Raw genomic sequence first — 22,015 nt, 5'->3', positions numbered from 1 at the left:
GTCAAAATCATAGTTATTACCCTGTATCCCCCAAATATATAGTTTACTTAAAAATTACCAGTAATTGACCAAAAGAAAAAATAATAATGCACTTCTTTACCATCACTTGCATTCACTTGGATGTTTAAATATACCAAATCTACATAGAAAGGGCAACAAAAAAAAAGACAAAATTACTTCGGATCGCTGCAACCCTCTTCATAGAAAAAAACTGAGCAAAAGTAACCCGTTAATCCAACCATCTCACAAAGAATATTTGAACTCAAAATTTCAAGCACCAGTCTTTGGTTTCGATTTTTGTTTCTTTGCATCCAATGATGACAAGCCCTTGCCCAAACCAACCGGAGCTTGTTCCTGTTGTTGCACAGGAGTTGTTTGGCCTTTCTTGGTATCAATTAGATCACTTGGAGGAATGTCATTTGCTTCCTTCTTTACTCGATCTGCATTTCCATTGTCCACAGCATCTGAAGTCACACCTGGATTTATAATATTCAGAAGTTGGGTAAGGGGAGGCAAGGCTTGGACTGGTACACCATGGGGACGTATCATCAGGCCCCTTGCTGCAGCCTTTCTCCTGACTTCAGCAGCTGCACGTGCAGCCCTTTCATCAATTCCCCTTCCTCTGGGCAGTGCCTCACCCATTACTGCAGCATTGAGAGATTTGTTAGCAGATGCACCTGAACTTCCAGATCCCCCAGCAACTGCGGCAGCTTGGAATGCATGTATCAAATCAGGGTGAGCCTGTAATATTAAATCCTTTTTTAGTAGGAATTAAAATACCAAAGAAATGACAGAATATAGAATAGGAAATCAACTGGAACAAAATGTAATAATCTCTAGCACGTTAGGAAGCTTCTATAGTCCTATGTTTTTTGAAGGAAATAAAATTCTCTGAAAAAGAAAATACAACTGAGATTGTTGCAAACCTATGAAATGTTAGGAGGAAAAAATAGAACCAATGTAAAAGTAGAGAAGTTTTGACCAAAAAATAAACTAGACCTACTGAGTATCTCCCTGTTTACAGTTACGCTAGATAGTATACAAGCAAGGAATACATGATCACTAGCTATAGATACTGTCTTATCATATTGCATGCAAAAATAAAACGAATATAGGTTACCTTCAAGATATCAATAGCCTTCTGAGCTGAAGCAGCATTCAGAGCTTGACCCTTTTGTTTTTGAGCATTCATCTGTCAACAAGTTGCGAAATGTCAATAGTCAATACTACATGACTACAATGAAACTACAATGAAAGTTTATTTTCAATGTAATTTATAATTCACAGAAAATAAAAAAGTATAAAATAGTCTAATCCAAAACATCTGCATTATGCCAATATGGAAATTATTTAAGACAATTGTCAGATAATTCAACCTGTCTGCAAATGCTCACAAGTCACAAAATATGGGAATGCTGATGAATACATATTGATATGTTTGCTAGCCTTCATAAAAGTATAACACCTAAACCCACCTAACCAGCTAACCTAGAAGCCCACTCTTCTGCCTCTTGGTCATTGAGCCTCCTGTCATCTATCATTGTCATTCTGTCGAATCTCTATCTCACTTACACCCAAAATACTATCTTCATCTATCTTTCTCTTCCCTCCAGTGTTTATTGCCTGGTTTGATGTGATAATTGCCTAATTCCCCTTGTTATAATATTAGTCTCTTAAATTTTCCAAGTCTCTCGAGAATACATTTTTAAGTACGCCAGTAAATTGATGCCATGTGGGGATGTATAATTCTGAGTTATGGGACTGTACAGATACCTGTAGCTCACGCATCTTAAATGTGTTCATCCAATTCTGCGAATCCCGTGTCCTTGAATCATCTTCACCAAGTTGTTTGACCAGTATATCATATGTTTTCTTCTCATGCTGTCAAACCAAATGCCAAAATCTGTTAACCACCTACTGCTACTATCAGAATTCAACTTTACCACCACACTTACCTGGTGAGAGAGCTTGAAAGCACCCATACAATTAAATGCAATAGCAAGAGCATGATAACAAACAGCAGTTTGAATATGTTCCTCTCCAAGAAGCCTTTCATTCTTCTTTAAAGCTTCTTGTAGATAACGAAGAGCTGTGTTCATCTTTCCTATATCCTGATACATCATTGCAACATTGATAAATGTTGCTGCAACATCAGGATGATCTGGCCCCGATGAAAAACTTAATAATAGCAAAGCACGGGACATATGGCGAAGTGCAAGTTCTGTCTGGTTAAGCCCGTGGTAGAACAGAGCCATATTTCCATAACTGCAACAACAGTACTAAATATCACAAATTTTTCTTGATCATACTTTCTTATAACATACACTTAATGTTTTAAAAACCAGACCAGTCCTTGAACTGATTACAGGAGAGGTTCAAGATTTTGTGGTCAACCAAGGGTAGAACTAGGTTTGTGAATATACATGTATAAATATAAATGCAAAAAGATAGATAAAAATAATATATATATATATATATATATATATGGCAAGAGTGAGTATACAAGTAAACCATTCAAATAAACTGAAATATATCTGAAATCAAATGGCTTCATGACACACCTAGTAAGCCAAAACTTTAAAGATGTACACAATAATAAGCATAAAATCATGAAAGGCAACAATTTAAAAACTTGAGTCAAGACTGAATTTAACAACTCTCATCAACCAGGAAAAGGAAAAGACTGAAAAAACAAAATGAAGTCAACATAGGCTCAAAAAAAAAAAAAAATAGCCTGAACCTGTTCAACAATGACCGAATGTTCAAAATTAGATTTGACACTGGCTTTTAAACTCAGTTATAGACATCTGAACAGTCAGCTTGGTTCCCAATCTAGTCTAGTTTTCAAAACCATGCATACATCCCAATTATTCTGTAACCTGATTATCTCAATTTATATTTTTGGTCCATCACAATTTGTAAGATTCCAATATACAATAAAATAGGAAAGAACCAAGAAGATCAATAAAATAGGGAATGCCTGTGAGCAGTATCAGGATGATCTAGACCAAGACAACGTTCATTTATAATTAGTTCCTTGTGTTGTTGCATAATAGCCCCAGCCATATCTCCAGCATGATACAAAACCATGGCAAGATACCTGAAATACAATATTTTCAATAGGGATTAAATATACCACATACAAATATATCATCTGAAACTTGACAAGCAGGATTTTATAACAAAGGACACAGATGTTGGCCATAAATCTTTTTACAAGGAATGGCAACTGAAAATGACGAGATTCAATTCACATTCACTATCCCGGTCTAAATAGTAAATATTCAGCACAGCATGCAGAATTTCATATCATTATTAAACTATGATTTAAGTATAAAAACTTTTAGGATCATGCCAACATGATAGAAACAATTATTGACATACCGACAGCAATTAGCAACCTCCCGATGCATCGGACCAGTAACCTGCAGCCCATTTAACAGTAATTAATTCATGCTCATGTCATCCAAGAAAAGACAACAAAATCAGAATTTCATGCCTGTTGTAGAATCGAGAATGCCTCTGAGAATAAAGTGTAGGCTTCACTGAGCATGCCCTGCAACAAACAATAAATTACACTGTTAGAACTAATGTCTTTTGTATTTTGTATATGTACTTTTATATTACTTTATGCTTGTACTGCCTGTTCTTTTCTTTGGCTGAGTGTTGAGTACTCAAGCTTTACCAAAATACTATAGTTCCAAAGTCTCAAGTTACACATTAACAAATTCAGTCAGGAAAACGAAATAAATAACTAAATAAAATCAAGCCTCAGCAATTTATATCGCATCACAGTATTGAACACATTTAAGAGTTCCGTCTTATGAACCATAATTACTTCAACTCTAGTGAAGTTATACCAACTCTTGTGCAACTTCAAGAAGATAGCCCACTACAAAATTGTTAAGATTTCCATTAACCTTTAACACTACTTCACCCAAAAGGTAGAATCTCAATTTAACAAAAAAAAAATGCCACAGATACCAATAACATTGTAGCTTACTTCACCCAAAATGTGAATTGTATTCAATCCCTTTCCATTGTATGTGGTTAGTGCCTATGATCTGCTACAAACTATCCAAACCACTTAAGTAGTAGCCAACCCCCGTGGCTTAAAATGTATTTATTAATTCATGTTAAGGTCAAAAACAATACAAGGCATGGTAAATACCTCAGCCAATTGAAGTTTTCCAGTTTCCACAAGTTCCTTGGCTTCTGAACAGGAAGGAACTGAATGCTTGACCACCGGACGGATATCCAAGACATCTGATGTTTGGAATGGAGTTGCGGAACTAAGATCATATTTACGAGCTGCAACAGTTACACCAACCTGAAAACCAAATATGGCAAAACCCACTCACAAGTTTAGCAGTTATATTCAACACGAGGTGTGGGCCTGTGCCGAAAACACGGATTTTAAAAAAATCAATGTTAAGATTTTATAAAAAGAGAATGAAAAAAAAAAGATTTTTTACTGTCCAGAATCCAGCAGCCAACACGTGGCAAGGTGCTGGACAGATTTTATAAATATATAGATAAGAGTTCCAATAACTATTCACAAGTATTACCAATACCATGACCAATAAATTTTAAAAATATTTGTCAACAGCAAGTGCAAGCATGCATTGAACACAAACACATGAACAAAGTTGGAGAGATTAAAATACCGAATGTATTATAAATTTAGAAAATTATCACTATGTTTGCAACATTAAAAGGAAAAAATAGTCATAACATTTTACATGATATAAAAGATCACCAAGTTGGTATTTTTCAAGAGCTTCATACTATTGGAACTCTTTAAAAGATTAGAAAAGTTGGGACATGAAAAATCCGTAACAATTATTTACACCACAAACATTCAAATGTGTACTGACTAAATTGTAAAATCTTGTGCTTACCTTCAGACAGAGATTACGTATAACAGAAATTTTCTTGGCATGAGACCTAGCATCATCAGGTAATTCAAACTGCAACAAATTGATTTGAAGTTACAATGTATAGAAGAAGAGTTAAGATGTAAAGGATAGAAACACAAAGCATAAAAAAACACATTGCTGTAAACAATCTAGAAAAGAAATACATATTTTCCAAAAGAAATTGCATGTGAAATGAAAGAGAATAAAGAAATTGGGGACTTCAAAGAACACATAGCTCTGCCCCTGCAGGAGGGGTCTGAGAAGGGTAGATGTGTGCAGCCTTACCCCTGCATGCACAGAGGCTGTTACCCAGATTTGAGCACAGGGCCTCTAGGTCACAACTCACAATCCTACATCCTTACTATTGTGTAAAGGCAAGCCCTCATTCGACTAAAAACAGTTAAAATAACAAAATGTGCATACTTTCAGACTTATTTTAAATGGATAGGAAAACACCGAACCTCAATGTCCCAGTTAATATTATATATTCAGATTAGGTAATAGCCCATACCTTATATTTAACCATTGCAAATTCTTGAATGTCTGACCAAAGAACTTCCGAGCTGATACTCGCATACAAAGGTTGAGTCTTTCTTAAAGATGCCCTGCCTTTCCACCGAGCCTGCCCTTTGGAATGTTTTCCTGGAGACCGTTGCCCTGCATGTTCCTGTAAATAAAAAAAGACAGGATCATAGATTAATTAACTGGAACTTAAAAACTTATAAAATTAGACAAGAAAACAGAATGTGTTCCGTACAGCCTAAATAAAAAGAGAAGGAGAAGTTCACAGATTGATTGAAGTGATCATAGCACAAAAAAACTAGCAAATTAAGTTGCAGCTATCTTGATAGACAGCCATAAAGGACATGCCTTTCTAGGAGTTTTGGACTGCGTGAAATTAGCAGGAACTTTTCCACCGGGAGCTTGACAGCTTCCAAATAGGCAATTTAAGAAATGAGATAGTGCTGGTGCAAGATCGTGGTCCTCTGTCTCTCTCAATAAGTCCTGAATATCAGAAACATGATCTTAAATATTATTCATGTTCTCAATGCAAGTGGATTAAGAAAGTTATTTTCAGAGTATGTTGGCCTACTCTGAATGATCCATCATGTCAACAACAAAATATATCATGTTTCTCATGCTCAAGTAATATCTTATAGCAGTTAAAAAAAACAATCATTTATCAGCTAAAACATGAATAAGATATATGCATAGTCGACCAGGACAAAAATTATAGAACTAGCAAACTAAAGTCTAAAGCACTCAAGTTATACAAAACATGGTTATCAAATCAGGAGTCAAATCATGGATTGGAAGCCTATTTTGAAATCATTAATCATAAGATTCATAATCAATAATTAGAAATAGCATAAAATATATTTTTCACATGATACAGCATTACAAACATTTAGATGATAGCATTTTTAGGACAACCAACCCATTATATAGCTAACAAATATAAATCTTAAAACAATATTTAAGTCAAAATAGTCAAAAAGACAAATTTAATTTTCAGGGTATGATAGTGACAGCATGGTTCAGACCCTCCAAAACTTCACTATTTAAAAAGATACCACATCACTATTTCCTTGCATATTTAAAAACTTCTAAAAGAAAAATGCTTTTTTTATATAAAAATGAAATAAAAAATACTAGTTTTGAGTGTTGGGCTTTTGCTCTGATTGTATCAGAAAGCTTGCTGAATTGGATTTAATTGCATGAATTAAATCAAGATTCATACTATTCTTAGCAGATCAAGGGTAAATGAAGTTCTTAATGTACAAGAGCTTTTCTCACCTTGATAATATGCTTAGCAGATCTGACAACAATTTCATTATTACAAAGATCCCACAGATGAGGTAGATGTTTAGTCCCTCCAGCCACCTTTACAGAAAAGTGGGCATTCAGAAGTAATAAAAGAATTATCAAAAGTACGCAAGCAAACCACCATATATATTAAACGGAGCGTAATTCACTTTATCAGCTTCAAAAAGAATAATTACAGCAGTATTTCAGTATACCAAAATACACAGTGCTTACTTTGCCAATATAGCGAACATTAATTCCATGAGCATGCAATGCTTCAGTTAATGTCTGGCCATCCATTGGTGAAACTTCAAGTGTACACAAGTCTTGTATAAACTTTGGAAGTACCACATCAGTAAGATATTGACTAACTTTTCTAACATTATCTTCATCAGCTGCTATTTCCTGGTGAATGTGATCAAAAGCAGTAATGTAAGAATATTATGCTACGAGGCATTGTGATGTTTTCAACACATGCGCACCACAGAGAAATAAATGGGCAATCACAATGTTTACATAGATGGAGAGAGAAAGTAAAGTTGTAGTTAAATGTAGAAAAAAGGCAAAAGGGGGGGAAAACCTCTGGACTCCCAGCAAGTTTGAATTCAGTGAAAACATTGGGATTAAAAACAATATCCTCGCAACCATCAGAGGCTTTGGTAGTCACAGAAGCAAGCACTTTAACATCCTCAGTTTTTTCTTCCTTTGTTGAGTCCTGCAAAAAAGCAAGTAAAAGACATAGTTACAGTCTACACATGCAATTATAGGAACTTAATCACAAAGACGATATTCCTACCAGACATAAACTAATAATCAGTCAAATACAGAAAACATGATATCCTTACAAGCATTATTTTTGGTTGTTCAACCAGACAACTAGTCAAGCATAAAAGCAAAACTATTTTTCATCAGAACCAAAGGTTGGATCATACAGTTAAGATATATTTTGAAAAATAAGAAAAAGATAAAGAAGAAATAAACATAAAAGGTGAGCAAACAAGAATACTCAAATTAATGTTTCTGCTTTTCCATTCTAGACGTAATCCTTCATGTGAATACATCAACTGAATACTCAAGTTACTAAATATCTTTTACATTATTTTGATCCCACAGGACCTGGATAGATAAAGTGTGTGCGGTATGGTATCATGCAGTAACATTCAAACAAATGTACAAGCAATAAAGTGATTATGGTACTAAATAAATTCAAACAGGTACTTTCCTTTCAGAATTGATGTTGGAATCAAATCTTTTAGATACTGGGAATTGCTACATTAAAGTCTAGGATACATGAATGTTCATACATAGTGCTACTCTTATGTACTTAGGAAAGTTCATTTATATTTACTCTTCTTAAATGTAATTAATTCTGAAATGTATATATTTATTCTTCCATTGCAAAATGACTAGGGGGCTGTGGTGGGAATCCATGTGCTGGATTCAGGCTATAGGAGCTTTCTCAGCTGATCCTGCTAGCCACTTTATCCAATTCTGTGATGGATTTGGTGCAGGGAGAAATCATAGTAGGAGGGGCGGGTGGTGGATTGCTTTATCTATTACAATTTGGCAGCATAGGAATTCCTTGCTGTTTCAGGGCATTCCTTTTGAACCTCAAAAAGTGTTGGATGATGCCTTATTTCTAGCTTGGTCTTGGCTAAAAGTTGGAGAGAAAGGTTTCAATACATTATTTAACCACTGGTCTACCAATCTTGTGGAGGCCTTTGGTTAAATTTACTGGTTAAATGTATTGGTGTCCTTGTGGTGGGTTTTTGTTGGGTTTTGTTTGTTTTTTGGAAGGTGGCACTTTTGTGTCTAGTATCTGTTATCTTCAGTACCTTTGGTACTGTTCTGTTTATTAATAATATACATATTTTTGCCTTCCAAAAAAAATTCTGAAATGTATATAAATACATAAATAGATATAAATATAAATATATGCCCAGCTGAGTGCATTTCATTTAAGCAATTCAACAAATTTGTTCTCAACTTGATATCAGATAAATGCATGAAGGTCTAGATAAATACATTTGTTTCAGATAAACATAAATTAGAAAGGGACAAGCATATGTTACACTGCTAAACATTTACCAGCTTGTCAGCATCAGTAAGATTTTGGGAATCATTTACCAGCTGGTCAGCATCAGCAGCATTTTGGGAATCATTTACCAGGTGATCAGCTTCGGCAGCATTTTGGGAATCAGTGACCAAATTGTCTGCCTCTTGAGGATTCTTCTCCTTAGATTTCAATATCTCTGCTGCTTGGGCCTGTTCCCACAAAGAGCCAGCTGTGTAAAATTGAAAATACAAAAGAAAATCCACATACTCTTAACAACATGGTGTACTTACCCGGCAATAGGCACTGATTAATTCTGACCTCAAGATACAAAATCGAGAACCAGGTCCAGTATAGTTGGCATCACGAGGAGTTACCCTCAACAAATCAAGAAGATAATGTCTGATTTGGTTACAAAAAGAGCAAAGCATCAGAGCATAACAGTAGCACAACAGGCTATAGAGATTACAAAAAAAAAGGATATAATAAACTAAACTAAGAAGGTTGCAACAGATAACAACTTAGGTTAACTTCAAATGTACTTGCATTCAACAACATATATTCAACAATAAATAACATACAAAAAAAGTAGCCAGAATGGAGTCAAAAAGGAAAAAAATATAGTAGTGATCTTAAAGTAAAAAACTTCTTGTAATTGGAAATTATGCCTTTCAAATGATGCATTAGGAAATCTGCAGAGAACATGTCACCAACAAAGCACGCGAACTGTAAATAACCAACTAAAATTACCGGTCATCACCACCAACAATGCCCTTGCATTCCACTGGTGCAGCTAATTTGAAAAGATTTCCAGATCCATCAAGGACTAAATGTTCCTTCAAATGAAGGCGTTTGGCAGCCTCTGACACCTAATAACATAAACAAGCTTAGAAGACAAAACACAATTCATCTGATATGGAACACAGGAGATACAGAAAAAATACCAATTGATAAAGAACACAGGGCAAAAAGAAAGTGTAGTTACACTTCACATATAATGCAATTTAAAATTAAAACATACTTATTTTTTTTCACCTACCAACAAATTTTCTTACAATTTAAATTCACCCACAGTAAGTTCAGTAAAATGCTTACAACTCAAATCAGACAATCTACCTAAAGTTAAACTGCCACACCCTTCTTCCTTACCTTAGAATGAAAGTCTTCATTCCAGCAAATTTTCTTTCCGTTGTCAACAGAGCCGTACAAGAGGGAGTCTGACTTGTCCCCTTGAAGAATGCCTGGTAAGACACTCTGCAGTACAATATACAATTTGAAATCAAAACAACAATTTAAATTTAGAATAAGGGTTCATAAGGTTTCAAATTACAAAACAACAAATTAAGCAGATTTTTAAGTACAAATCCAGCACATAGCTCAAGTGAAACAACATAAAACTTCTATAGACTTCATAATCAATCTAGAATTATTAATAGAAAGCAATTTAGGACATCACAAACATTTTTTCCTGCACAGCTAACAATATTCTTACAATATAAAGGAGCCATTTATGTACTGAAATGAATATAAAAAAATAAGTTCATATAATAATAAAGAAAATAACTGAAGAAAAATAGTATACAACATATGTTCATCCTTATAAGGCTATAAGCTATTAGAAATAAGAAATTCAAATGACTTGCCATGTTTTAAAACCATCTTGACACATTTCAGCATGTCCTAATTCTTTTTTCTCACCATTGTGAAGCTGTTCTGACAAGCTCTAATCCGTTCAATTGCATTTCAAAATATTTTCGGAGCAAATAATTCCAAAAGGCAAATGGATTGGTTAAACCATCAAATAATCATATCTATGCTTCTTAGACAAGCATACACCAGTAGTAAATTGATGTCATGAACTATAACCACACTTTCATGAAAAAAGATAAAGTCAGCAATAGGTAAATTTGTCCTTCACTACACACCTGAGCTACCACTCTATGACCCCTGTAGTCAATTATAGCCATAGCAAGATTATAAAGTCCAGGAACATCAGCTTCTTGGTAAGCCTTTGTGCCCTTCAAATCATTGTTTGCAGAAGCATATGTGGCTTGCTCATTCTCGGCCAGCTGAGCTTCTGGAGAAACATCTTGAGTAATTTCTGTGCCATTAAGATCTTCTGAACTTGAACCGTCATCTTTTCCCCCATTAGGAACCTGACTTTCTCCATGAAGTAGAGTGGAAGCTTTATCAGAAGAACTTTGCGAATTGCCTGAGCTCCAAGTTTTTGAATTAGCATCCACACGCTTCTTTGACAGCTTCTCAAGGTCAGCATCAATAGCAAAACTAAAGAATATATTGTTGTGCACATACCTTCACATAAATTACAGCAATGAGCCAAAAGGCATTCCAAGTACAAAGGAAAACTCATGTGAGTAAAGAGGCAATATCAAAGATACCAACAAATTATATGAATATGCTTTTTACTAGTAATATTTCTGGGCCAAGGAACAATTATCTTCCGCTCCCTATTTCCCTACCCCCTACCCCAAAGAAGAAAAATGTAACATGCAACTTCCTCTAGACATTACTTTAAAACATTTTAAAATAATATACTATTAGAATGCAGGAATAACTATTCAGAATTTCAAGAAAATAAAGTTTCAGGATTTAAAAGACCCACTAACATGTGAAAGCATTCAGGGTCAGTTGGGTTTATTGGAGGAATGCAACCACTAATCACTCCAATAGCGCCATTAATAGCTGCATCAACAAAGTCTGACGTCACTTTATAAAGTGCCCGATCCCGCAAAATCCTACAGCAATGAATAAATCACACAAGAAACAAATATAATCAATGATAATAAGTTATTGCCAACCAACCAAACTAAAGAACAAGACTAGTCCCAAAAATTCCATTAATACGAATGAGAGAAAATAAAACACCTCTCCTGTGGAGAGGTATGAGGAAATTCTCTACAAGACTGCAGCTCTTCATTCCAGTCTCTTTGCATGCCAATTGGTTCATTGCCATAAAGAAGTGTCAAAGCATTCTCAGCCCTGGCTGCATCGCGTCTGTGGTCTGCTAACACGTGAAACCAAATTAAGAATACATCAAGCCAGTCTGAGATTCACTATTTGGTCTTCTTAGATGATCAAATCATCTTAGAAACAGTTCTACATTGCTTTCGCCAACAGTTGGCTACTCCAACTTCTTCTTTAACAAATTCATTTCAAATTATCTACGCTTGTATGAAAATCATTCATGAAATTCTCAACTCAGCAACACTCAGCTTAAGCTCTTGTTATCATTATTAATAATAACATACTAGAAATCGGAGTTTCCCAATCATCCTTAATCAACAATAAATTTCAGATCCAAAACAAGTTGCAATGTAGGACCATTGTTTCAAAAGTTTATTTCATCTGTTATTCTGATTTGACTCATTGTTATAACAATATAGTTTTTGAAATATATTCATCAAGCAAATATATGATAGTAGCACACTGCCAAAAATGGCTGAATAACTTCCTTCTGATGAAGCATATGATACCAACAATGCATGAAAACTACCGAGCCAAATAGACCAAACTGTAGATGCGCCAAAAGAAAGATGTTCAATTAATGTGCTCTTACTAAAATAAAGGCAAAACTATCATCAAATCCAGATAAAGAACTACAACAAAAAAAAATTTGAAAAGAAACGCTGATGAAACAAAATGACAGGTAAAGCTCACCAGGAACAGGGTATAATCCAAGCCAAGAATTAGGTGGCAACAAAGATTGCACATTTTCAAAAGGATGGGCAGCTGATCTACCCTCCAATACTTCACGGAAAGCTTCAAAATTGAACAAAAGGTAATAAATTTTTGGTGTTGAAGCAATTCTTTGAAAATTTTAAGTCCTAAACAATGAGTTATCACACTTCAATACCTTTTTTGAACTTGGGGCTAATCTTTTGTAAGAGAGCAACAAGAGTTGTTGCTTCAAAAGTAGCTTTACTTGGCTTTGGGTCAAGATTGTTCGCTGAGCTTGAGTTGACATAAAACATTTTTGTACTCCCCGTAATACAAAATTTGTTACCCTCAAGAGTGATCACATCCAAATAAATTAAATCTCCAACAAGCCTACAGAACACAGAATGGCCTCGTTAGCTGCATATAAACTAAACAAGGCAATGGAATTACATTAACTGAAGCGGATGCTTCTTGTGTTACCTTCTATAGCTTGGAGGAGGATTGAAGGATGAAAACACTATGCTCTCAACACATTTAATATCCTTCAATGGGGACGATAATAAATTACCCAATGAGCCAGCGATGTCCTCCATATAACCAAGCCCATCAAGCTCAGGAACTTCAGGTTTCAAGGTATCTGATAATTCCAGGAAATGAAGCAGACTAGTAACTATCCCATGCCTCAAATTAGAACAAATCAACTAATTACAGCAAAATTCAATAAAGGAAAAGAGAACTATCCCATACCTCCTGAATTTGCAGATTTATTATGTGCTATCTCATTCTGTAGGGCAAGTGATGTTGATAGTGAAGCATGGAGGTTAGAAAGGGAAAGCAACTCCCTTGTACGATGAACATGGGCCCTTATAGATCGATCCTCATAAAATGCTGCAAAGAGGATTTATCATATTATATAATCCACCAATGTTTAATCATCATATTACTACTAGTTCATTAACATACCAGAAACCATTTCCAAGGAGCAGCCACCAGTAGTAATATCAGCTACTTCAGAAATTTCATTATAATCTTCAAGGTGATGAGTGGATCCATCCTTTGTATGCAAAAGTAAATCATAGCATGTAATAAAACATGTCTCAGGAGCATCGAGGAGGAACTGTCTAACATCCATGACAGAGTCTCCAGGATTCAACTGTGAATAGATTATATAAGTTAGAGGAAGCTTGATTTCTCAACTTTTCTCCATGTGAAATAGTAACAGATGTAAACGGATATGATAAATAGTTAAATGTTCAAACAATTTTAAATCAATAATGAATGAATGGAAATAGTTAGATCTCTGACAAGATCATCTTGGAACAACTTGATTCCTCAGTTTCTCTCAAGGTGAAATAGTAATAGTCAAAATTTTCAAATGAAGTTAACGCACCTGAAGCTCAAGCTTCTCCCCAGTTTGTGTTTTAACAGAAACAGGGTAAAGTTGAAGATCACCTGCATGATCAAGTTGGGAAATGTTGGTCATTAAAGGTAGTTGAAGTTCTGGCATATCCATAACCATAAAAGAATGAAATCAGTTTGATTAAATTGACAATTTTCACCATGACTAAATTTGAACAACAAATTATCAATGCCTCACAATTAACATCCCAGCCTCTCCTTTATGGCAGGCCACTATTGCCAGCTATGATCTAAAGTTGGCAAGAATGAATATACCAATTGTTTCCTCCTCAAATAAAAACTACCCATAGTGAAAAACAAATGACTCGGCACGTGCTTAAAATTGCTGATATTTTAAATTTCAAAGAGACACAATTTTGCAAGAATTGGTTGACTTTGACTTTTGAATTTGGAATAATCAATTGGGACTTGGGAGTATTATCCACAGGTGAAATTGCTGTTACACTAATAGCATAAATTATTTCTGCAGATGATATGAAAATAACACCATTTTTTAATAACCATAGGACAAATTTGGTTACTTCCACAAAACTTATGAGTGGGGATTCATGCCATTAATTTTTTTTTATTTAGTTTTGTCCAATGACATGGCAGCTTCTACAGCACAGCATGAATTGTAAAGCAACAAACACTCAAGCTAGCACAAGGAGTAGTCAATATACTTAGTGGAATGGCAACAGAATTCAATTTTGGGACTTCCAAAAAACACTCAAATTATGGTTTCAAATTGTAATTGTGGTTGTAATTTCAAGTTTATTATGGCAACCACAATTTCACACAAACGCACCAATGCGGCCACAACTGCAGTCACAATGTGGTTGGACATAATTGCTATTGAGAACCACAATTAAAAATCATTTTCAAAGATGCACTTAAAATAGGACTGTTTTTTCTTCAAAAATACACTTAAATACCTTAACTACTAAACATGGCAATGCAAATGTATAAAAGTGTCAAGCCCATTTCACCTTGCTTTTGTTGGCTCCCTTCAGTTGCTGTTTCATTCTCCTTCACCTCGGGATTGGCAACAATAGAATCGCCTCCAGCTGCAACTTCAGCAGCATCAGCTTTTGCTGATTCCAAAGTGACTTCCACATTATCCTTCACAGGAACATCGGAATGGACTGCAGATTCTGAAGCACTGGATGCATTATGGGACCCTTTTCTGTTCCTCCCCTTGCCCGATTTTCCAGCCATTTCCTCCTTCTAAAATCCAAAACAGCCATGTCAACATACCACAAAAGGAACGATAATATAAAGCGCATACAAAGGGCCCGTTTTACATATCAAAAAACATGCAAACAATCACAACCCATCTCACAAAATCACCATTTACCTAATTCAAAAGCATGTAAACCACCATAAATGTAAACTCAGCCACACCACAGATAATGAAACATAGTAAAACATTAAACTAATGTCACCATCCCTCAAACAATTCAAAACAGAATTTTCAAAATAAGCTTATAACCCCAACAAAAGAAAATTCACATAATCAGAGAAAAAAAATTGAAAGGTCTCAACTTTTACTACAAACAGAACCACACACCATATTACTTCCACTTCTGATAGCTGATTCCCACAAAACCCACGTATAAAAAAACAAAAAATATGAATTCCAAATAATGACAACGACGACGACGACGTTATCTCCTTAATTCCCACAAAACCCACATGGAAAAATCATCAAACATAAAACCCATTTCCAAAAATTAGACATTTAAAGGTTCCATTTTTTATTTTATTTTATATTTCGGACTGAAGAAAAATATTATAAGAGAAGGTTTGTTACCAGTTAGAATAAGACTCGAAGCAATTGAAGGTGAAGTACGGATTAGATAAGAAGAAGAAGATGCATAGGAATAGTGAAAGGGGTTTTAGAAGGTTTTGAGGCTTCACAAAGCGAAAGAGAAACCCACGAAACAGTCAGTGGCTGAGGCGGCTTCTTCCTTGCGCGAGACGAACAGACGAAGCAAACAGAGCGTGTAATAATAATTTGGAACTAATGGGCTTGGGCCCTTTACTCTTTTTTCTTCTTCGTTTTTTTTTTCTTAAAAGAAGATAAATACCAATTTGGTCCGTGAAAATTGTGGCAGTAACATATTAGTCCGTAAAAGATAAAAAAAATAAAATAGTCCTTCGATGAACAAATTGTGTGATATATTAATCTTGTCATTAACATTAAGGTTTATGCTTATGTATTGATAATTGTCACGTGTCATCTGCATGATTGTCGTGTGTTATCCATGTGTCTGAAAATTAATTTTGAATAAATTATGAATTTTGCATGCAGATAGTGGAGGTGAAAATTAAGATGAATTACAAAATGTGGAAGAGGAAAGTGAAAAATATGAGAGATATGAAATGGAAATAAAGAAATATGGTGATAACCATGCTAATAATTTATGTGCATTATAATATTTAATTAAAAATTTAAAAGTACTTTCATTGACCAAAATATCAGTATGTAATTAAGTTTAAGATAAAAATGACTATACGTTAAATTTAGAGACTAAATTGAAAATTTAACTTTCAATTACATGACAATCATATGAATGACATGTGATAACTGTCAGTTATTATGTTAACAAAGATGGATTAATGACAGGACTAATATGTCACATTTTTTACATATTCAAATATTAAATTTAAATTTTTCATCTTTCAAAAATTAATAGGTCAGTATTATAAATTTTTAGAGACCAAAATGAGTATTTACCCAAAAAAAAAAAGTATGTACAAAACATTTTTATTGAATGAAATTTATATAAGTTGGGTTTTATTTTTTATTTAGTTAGTTTTTTTTATAAAAAAATAATTAGTCTTGTTTCCAAAAATAAAAGGACTTGTATTTTAGTTAATAACAAGAGTGTGTTAAAGAATATGACTTTTTATATTAGCATTCCTTTTCTTTTATAAATGTGAATGTTTTTTCCTAAAAAAAATGTACGAGCATAATAAAAATTAGAAATTTTAAAATTTAGATGTTAGGGAGTAGGGACAACAATGGTTAATAGATCATGTGGCTAACTTAAAAATTATCCACGGTAGCTTGCATGATTACTTGCTTAACAGGTATAGGTACAAATACAAATAATCACTCACAAAATTTGTCTATACTTTAATACCCAATTGCTCTATATCCGTTCTAATATACATGTGTGTGTGTCTGCATATATATATGTACATTTGCTTGCATGTGCATTTAATAAATATGTATATGCATATTTATACATGCACACACAAATCTATAACATATGCAAATAAAATAAATAACATAAACATTTATTTCCAAACTCACAAAACACCCTTTTTAAAGTTCAATTTACAATGAAAGTGCAAAATTACTCTCCACACTTACTCGTCATTTTTTCTTTTGTGTTTCTTAATGTAAGCATGCATATAACATCCACTTTTTGTTTTCCTCATAATTCATTAGCTATATTAATGGTTTAAGATTTTGTATGTCCATTATTTTGTTATTTTTTTTTTAATGGTTCCTAATTGTTTTTGCCCTTTATTAAACCGCAAACATAGGATGCGTCTTTAATATAAGGCCTTTACATTGGAAGCATTTTATGGTCGACTATTGTGAATTCTTTTATAGGCCTTATTTATATTTTTTTTTTGTGGAATGAATAAATCTACACCTCTTTCTAATAATGCATTTATACAAAGTGAAAATAGCTTATGATACCACCCTGTGTTCTTTTTTGCTTTTTATATGTTAACGTAGGCATCATTTGTGGCTTAGTAGTTCATGTGCATTTGTGGTTTTTGGAATTGGACATCTACATTGAAATATTAATGGTGAGGTGCTTGCTCAAATAGACCATGATTGGAGGGGTTTTGGCTTTGAGGTTGGTTTTTGGCATTTACCTTTTTTTATACATCTGTTAAACATGTTAATTTATTTGAGTTTTTTCATATGAATATATATAATAAATAAACAAGTAAATCAAATGATGTATGATTGCTTTAGCTTAACTAGATGTTATCTTGAGTTTGAGTTATGAGTATTCAATTATATTAAATACTTGAAAGGAAAATTTTATCTCAAATTGATCTTATTTAACATAATTACGTTTTTTATTCCTAAGTTTTTCTTTTTGACAAATTTTACATCTATTTTTTTCTTTTTTGACGAATTTATCCTTTTTTTTTAGCAAAATTTATCCCAATTTTTATTCTTATTATGAGACAAATTAGACGAAAATAAAATATGTAAGTTTTTTAAGGAATTGAGAATAAAATATGTCAAATAAATTTATTGAAAATAAAATTTGTCAAAAATTAAAAAATATGAATAAAAATACAATTAAGCCTAGTTTTTAATTGAAGTGGTAAAAAATAAACTTGATCTAAACTTAAATGACTAAACAATATTTAAAATTCTCAAAAACAAAAAAATATTTAAATCTTATATTTGGAGTCTAAACGATGAATTCCTTTCATGTATAGGTAGTCATATTCGTAAGGAAGTCAATGACTTAGTAGATAGTTTTGCTAAACTTGACTTATCGTTAGTAAATGATTGTGTATTCTTCAATTTTATCCTTGATTTTGTTGTAACCTCCTTATCGTTAGTTCCAAGTAAAAAGTTAATTGATTTGGGTTTTGGGTGGGGGTGTTTCTTCCCCAGTTCATTCAAAAAAAGAAAAAAATAGAAAAAAATCTTCTACACTAAAGCAAAACAACTCACCATTTTAAGGTCAATATCTCATTTTAGTTCCTATAAAACTGCTACCAAACTGAAATTGACAGTAAAAAATTGTAAAAAAAATATAGACTTGAGTTTTGTAACATTTTTAGAGGATCTGAATATAATGTTGTTAGAAGATTTTAGAAAAAAAATGTTGCAACGTAACTCTAGGGACCAAAGGGTAGTTAAACCTTATTTTTATCATAAATTATAAATAAATAAACATAAAACGCAAGGGGGACTACTGGTCAGTCATACTCTCCAGAAAACGTATGACAAAAAATTCTTTCTCGGAAAGAATCTGCAAATTTTGCGGTGTGAATTTTCGTTTGCAGAGAAGAAAAAGATGCCTTTGAAGGTGTTAGATGCGACAGTGTCGAGCTTTGATGGGGTTTTTGACAAGTTCCGATCAGAGGCTCCAACAAACAAAGCCAATCTCCTCCTCTGACCCAGCTGGTGCCCTGGTCTCTTTCTCTTCTTTCCCTTTTTCATTAACTGCTTCTCTTTTTGCTCTTACCCACATCAAATTTTCTTCATTTGTTGTTGTTGCATTCACCCAGTTAGCAAATGAGAATCGTTTGATAAAAAGTCGGACGACTCAGATTTTATCTTAAAAAAACTTTCTCTGATTTAATACTGTGTGAGAGTTCGAATTTGGTGACTGCACCAAATCCATTTCGAATCTTGCATAAGATTTCAGGGAGAATTTGGCTATACCAATGGGAATTCTTTTCTGACATAGCTTAAGAATTTGGGGGAAGGAAGGGTTTTTTCTATGCCAATATAGGGGAAAACAAGTATATTTGTTAACTTGTGGTGGGAAGGAAGGGTTTTATGAATGCTTTAATTTATTTCTTTCATTCTATGGTGGTGAATGTAAATTACCAATGAAAGTATTATATTAGACAAGAAAAAAAAAAGGTGAGATTGATATTGATTACTGTTAGAATTTGGTTACAGTTAGAGAAGCATGACTACTTTATCAGAATCCATGAATATGATTTGTTTTTCCCCTTCTTTTTTAATATTTTACTTTTCCTTCTTAGATTGTGTGAGAGCTGAACCTGTGATCTACAAGAAGCTGGAGGCTTCACCTGATGACATTGCACTTTTGAGAGCTTATGTTGGAGATAGACCAACATGGAGGAATCCCCAGCATCCATGGAGGATGGATCCCAGGTTCAAGCTCACTGGGGTGCCAACCTTGATCCGTTGGGAGAACAACACCGTCAAAGGTCACTTGGAGGATCATGAAGCTCACATTGAAAGCAAAATTGAAGCTCTTGTTGCTGACAAGTGACAAATGATTGCCAGTGCAGTGTTATAGTTGGTATCACATATAGTTTAAACAATGTATGATTTACTCTTATCAGCAATTTGTCCCTCATACTTGTAACTTTGTTGCTGAAGCATATAATAAATGATGAGTACCAATGGTGACAAGGGAAGTCTATAAATCAATGGTTGGTTCTTACATTGTGATTTTATATTTGTCTGTGGTTTTGGGCATCGTATTTTCTGGCTAATCCTAGATAATGTTCAGCTTGCTGTGTATATAACCGAAGTCAGCATGAATTTTGCACCAGATACCTGTGGTGATTATGCAGACTGAAAAATAGTTTACTGAATTTTGATTGATACTGCCTAGTTGAGAGCAAGAACCATATTTATAGCCTGTGTGGGCTAGCTTAAATTTTAACTTTTTGGCTGTTTTTCAGAAAAAAAATGTTTCTGCCAAACATGCTGCTTCATTTTTCCTGTACAGTCACTAATTTCATCCCCTCCAGAGTCAACACAGAAAGTTGGGTCAGCGGTAAAAAATGTTAAATTCAAACACACTGATGAGCTTAGATAAAAAAATATTATCTCATTGATTATTGAAGATGCTTGTGCTATGTTGAACATGATGAGCTTGAGTTACATCATACTAAATCTATTCATGGTTTTGAATTGCATGGAAATCCTTGAGAGCCTAAGCAAAACACTATCACAGACCCATTGAGAAGCGAAGGCAGGCCACTTGGCTAATGGAGCATCATCCTTTATCTCCCAATTTTTGTATTGTATACAACCCTACTAGAGGGTTTCTGTTACATGACCTTCATTCATATTTGACATAAATTATACGTCAAAGACAAGTATAAATAAGTCCTCGTTTTCATAAAATGCTAGAAAACAACTAAATTATATGTCACACTTTATTATTAATTGGATAAAAGAATCAGACCAAACTACAAGGTGGAAAATCAAATTTAATCCTTAATTATGTTCTTTTTTTGCCAACTATATATGGATTAAATAAAACAAAAGTCAATCATTATAGATTAATATAAATTAAACAGAATATACATGCAAAACAAAGTGACAAAAACCATGTCTTCTAGCTGGTCATAATTTGACTGGTGTCTGCTATACACATTCAACTGCATTTCCGTTCTGTGCAAGAAACCCAACTGCAAAATCAGTATAGAAAATTTGTGAGAACTACCTTTTAACATGTGGACAAGCAAACAAAGACATTTCAAACGATATTTTGGGTTCTACAGTAAGTGTATCCTCTAAGCAAAGAAGCTTCAAGTTAAAAGCATTCTTCAGAGAGAACTTTTATTTACATTCTTCCATTTTCTTCTCATCCCTGGATTTCTCTAGAGAAGGAATATGATAATGGAGTATCAAAATTGAAAAGCAAAGGCATCAGCATACAAGGCACAAAAATATCAGGAATATTGAGTAAAGTGACTTTAAACTTAAGCACATATTTGAACAAAGCTAAACTGCCTGTTTGGTACCACACCTCTCTGCCATTGACGCGTCAAGTTGAAGCAAGTAATACTTGCTTTCATGTTATTTTTGCCAATTTGACGTGAATGTGTATGAAAACATGGATATTCACCATAACAAATCCAAACATGCACAAAATCTACAAACACAAGATTTGGGGAGGGAGCAGGGCAAGGCTCCTCAAGTGCATGATGATATTAACACCGATTAAATTAAACTTTCTCATTTAAATATTGTATTGGTAGAATTTAGAAGTCACCCATGGTATTATAAAGAATACAAACTCCAAATCATTACACAAGTCTTGTGGTGAATGTTGCATGGATATGAGTACAATACCGATATCGAGTATATATATAGTTGTACTTGTATGATTCAAATTTATCGTTTTCATTTCATTCACACAATAAAAAGAGTTTTCACGATTTGATTGAGTAGTAGGGAGAAAAAATGGGAAAGTAAGAGCGAGGGGGAAGTCCCTAATTTTAACCAAAAAAAAGCTATCACTTTTATGGGGAAAAAAAATCTGACTAGCACCCAAGAATACCTAGCCATACCTCAAACTGCACTTAGTCTCAGTTAGAGTTATACCCCAGCATACCCTCTTCAAATAATTTTCATGCCAGGTACAACTTGCAATGAAATACCCATGCTTCA

General features: G+C 33.9%; 1 protein-coding gene and 1 pseudogene across 2 annotated transcripts; one reads left to right on the top strand and one right to left on the bottom strand.

Moving 5' to 3' along the window:
* Nucleotides 1–95: 95 nt before the first annotated feature.
* On the bottom strand, nt 96–15,853 carry LOC100816894 (clustered mitochondria protein). 2 transcript variants are annotated; one of them, XM_006585281.4, is made up of 29 exons: nt 15,668–15,853; nt 14,844–15,081; nt 13,847–13,908; nt 13,420–13,609; nt 13,204–13,344; nt 12,937–13,093; nt 12,653–12,846; nt 12,457–12,558; nt 11,665–11,803; nt 11,406–11,534; nt 10,704–11,091; nt 9,928–10,032; nt 9,529–9,647; nt 9,072–9,180; nt 8,814–8,990; nt 7,306–7,440; nt 6,960–7,130; nt 6,717–6,803; nt 5,790–5,924; nt 5,431–5,586; nt 4,902–4,970; nt 4,172–4,330; nt 3,500–3,556; nt 3,385–3,425; nt 2,981–3,100; nt 1,956–2,265; nt 1,774–1,881; nt 1,121–1,192; nt 96–741 (listed from the first exon to the last, which is right to left on the bottom strand). In XM_006585281.4, exons 2-29 carry the CDS (start codon nt 15,070–15,072, stop codon nt 271–273), a joined length of 4,332 nt encoding a protein of 1,443 aa, XP_006585344.1. In that variant the 5' UTR covers nt 15,073–15,081; nt 15,668–15,853; the 3' UTR covers nt 96–270. The 2 variants fall into 2 exon arrangements, with proteins under 2 accessions (XP_006585344.1, XP_003532873.1); XM_003532825.5 differs by having other exon boundaries at nt 11,665–11,800.
* A 2,927-nt stretch (nt 15,854–18,780) lies between these two features.
* LOC100812257 (thioredoxin-like protein Clot) lies at nt 18,781–20,020 on the top strand (annotated as a pseudogene).
* The last annotated feature ends 1,995 nt before the right edge of the window (nt 20,021–22,015 follow it).

This window comes from Glycine max, chromosome 8 (genome assembly GCF_000004515.6).
Source record: "Glycine max cultivar Williams 82 chromosome 8, Glycine_max_v4.0, whole genome shotgun sequence".
In the NCBI taxonomy this organism is placed as follows: Eukaryota; Viridiplantae; Streptophyta; class Magnoliopsida; order Fabales; family Fabaceae; genus Glycine; species Glycine max.
Note: the sequence above shows the minus strand (reverse complement) of the source record. Positions and strands in the feature narration are given on the sequence as shown.

Coding starts and splice junctions, on each gene's coding strand:
- LOC100816894 (XM_006585281.4), bottom strand. CDS start 15,072: ATGGCTGGAAAATCGGGCAAGGGGAGGAACAGAAAAGGGTCCCATAAT. Junction 12,559..12,652: donor TAGCCCCAAGTTCAAAAAAG/GTATTGAAGTGT, acceptor TCAATTTTGAAG/CTTTCCGTGAAGTATTGGAG. Junction 8,991..9,071: donor TAATCAGTGCCTATTGCCGG/GTAAGTACACCA, acceptor TTGTGGGAACAG/GCCCAAGCAGCAGAGATATT.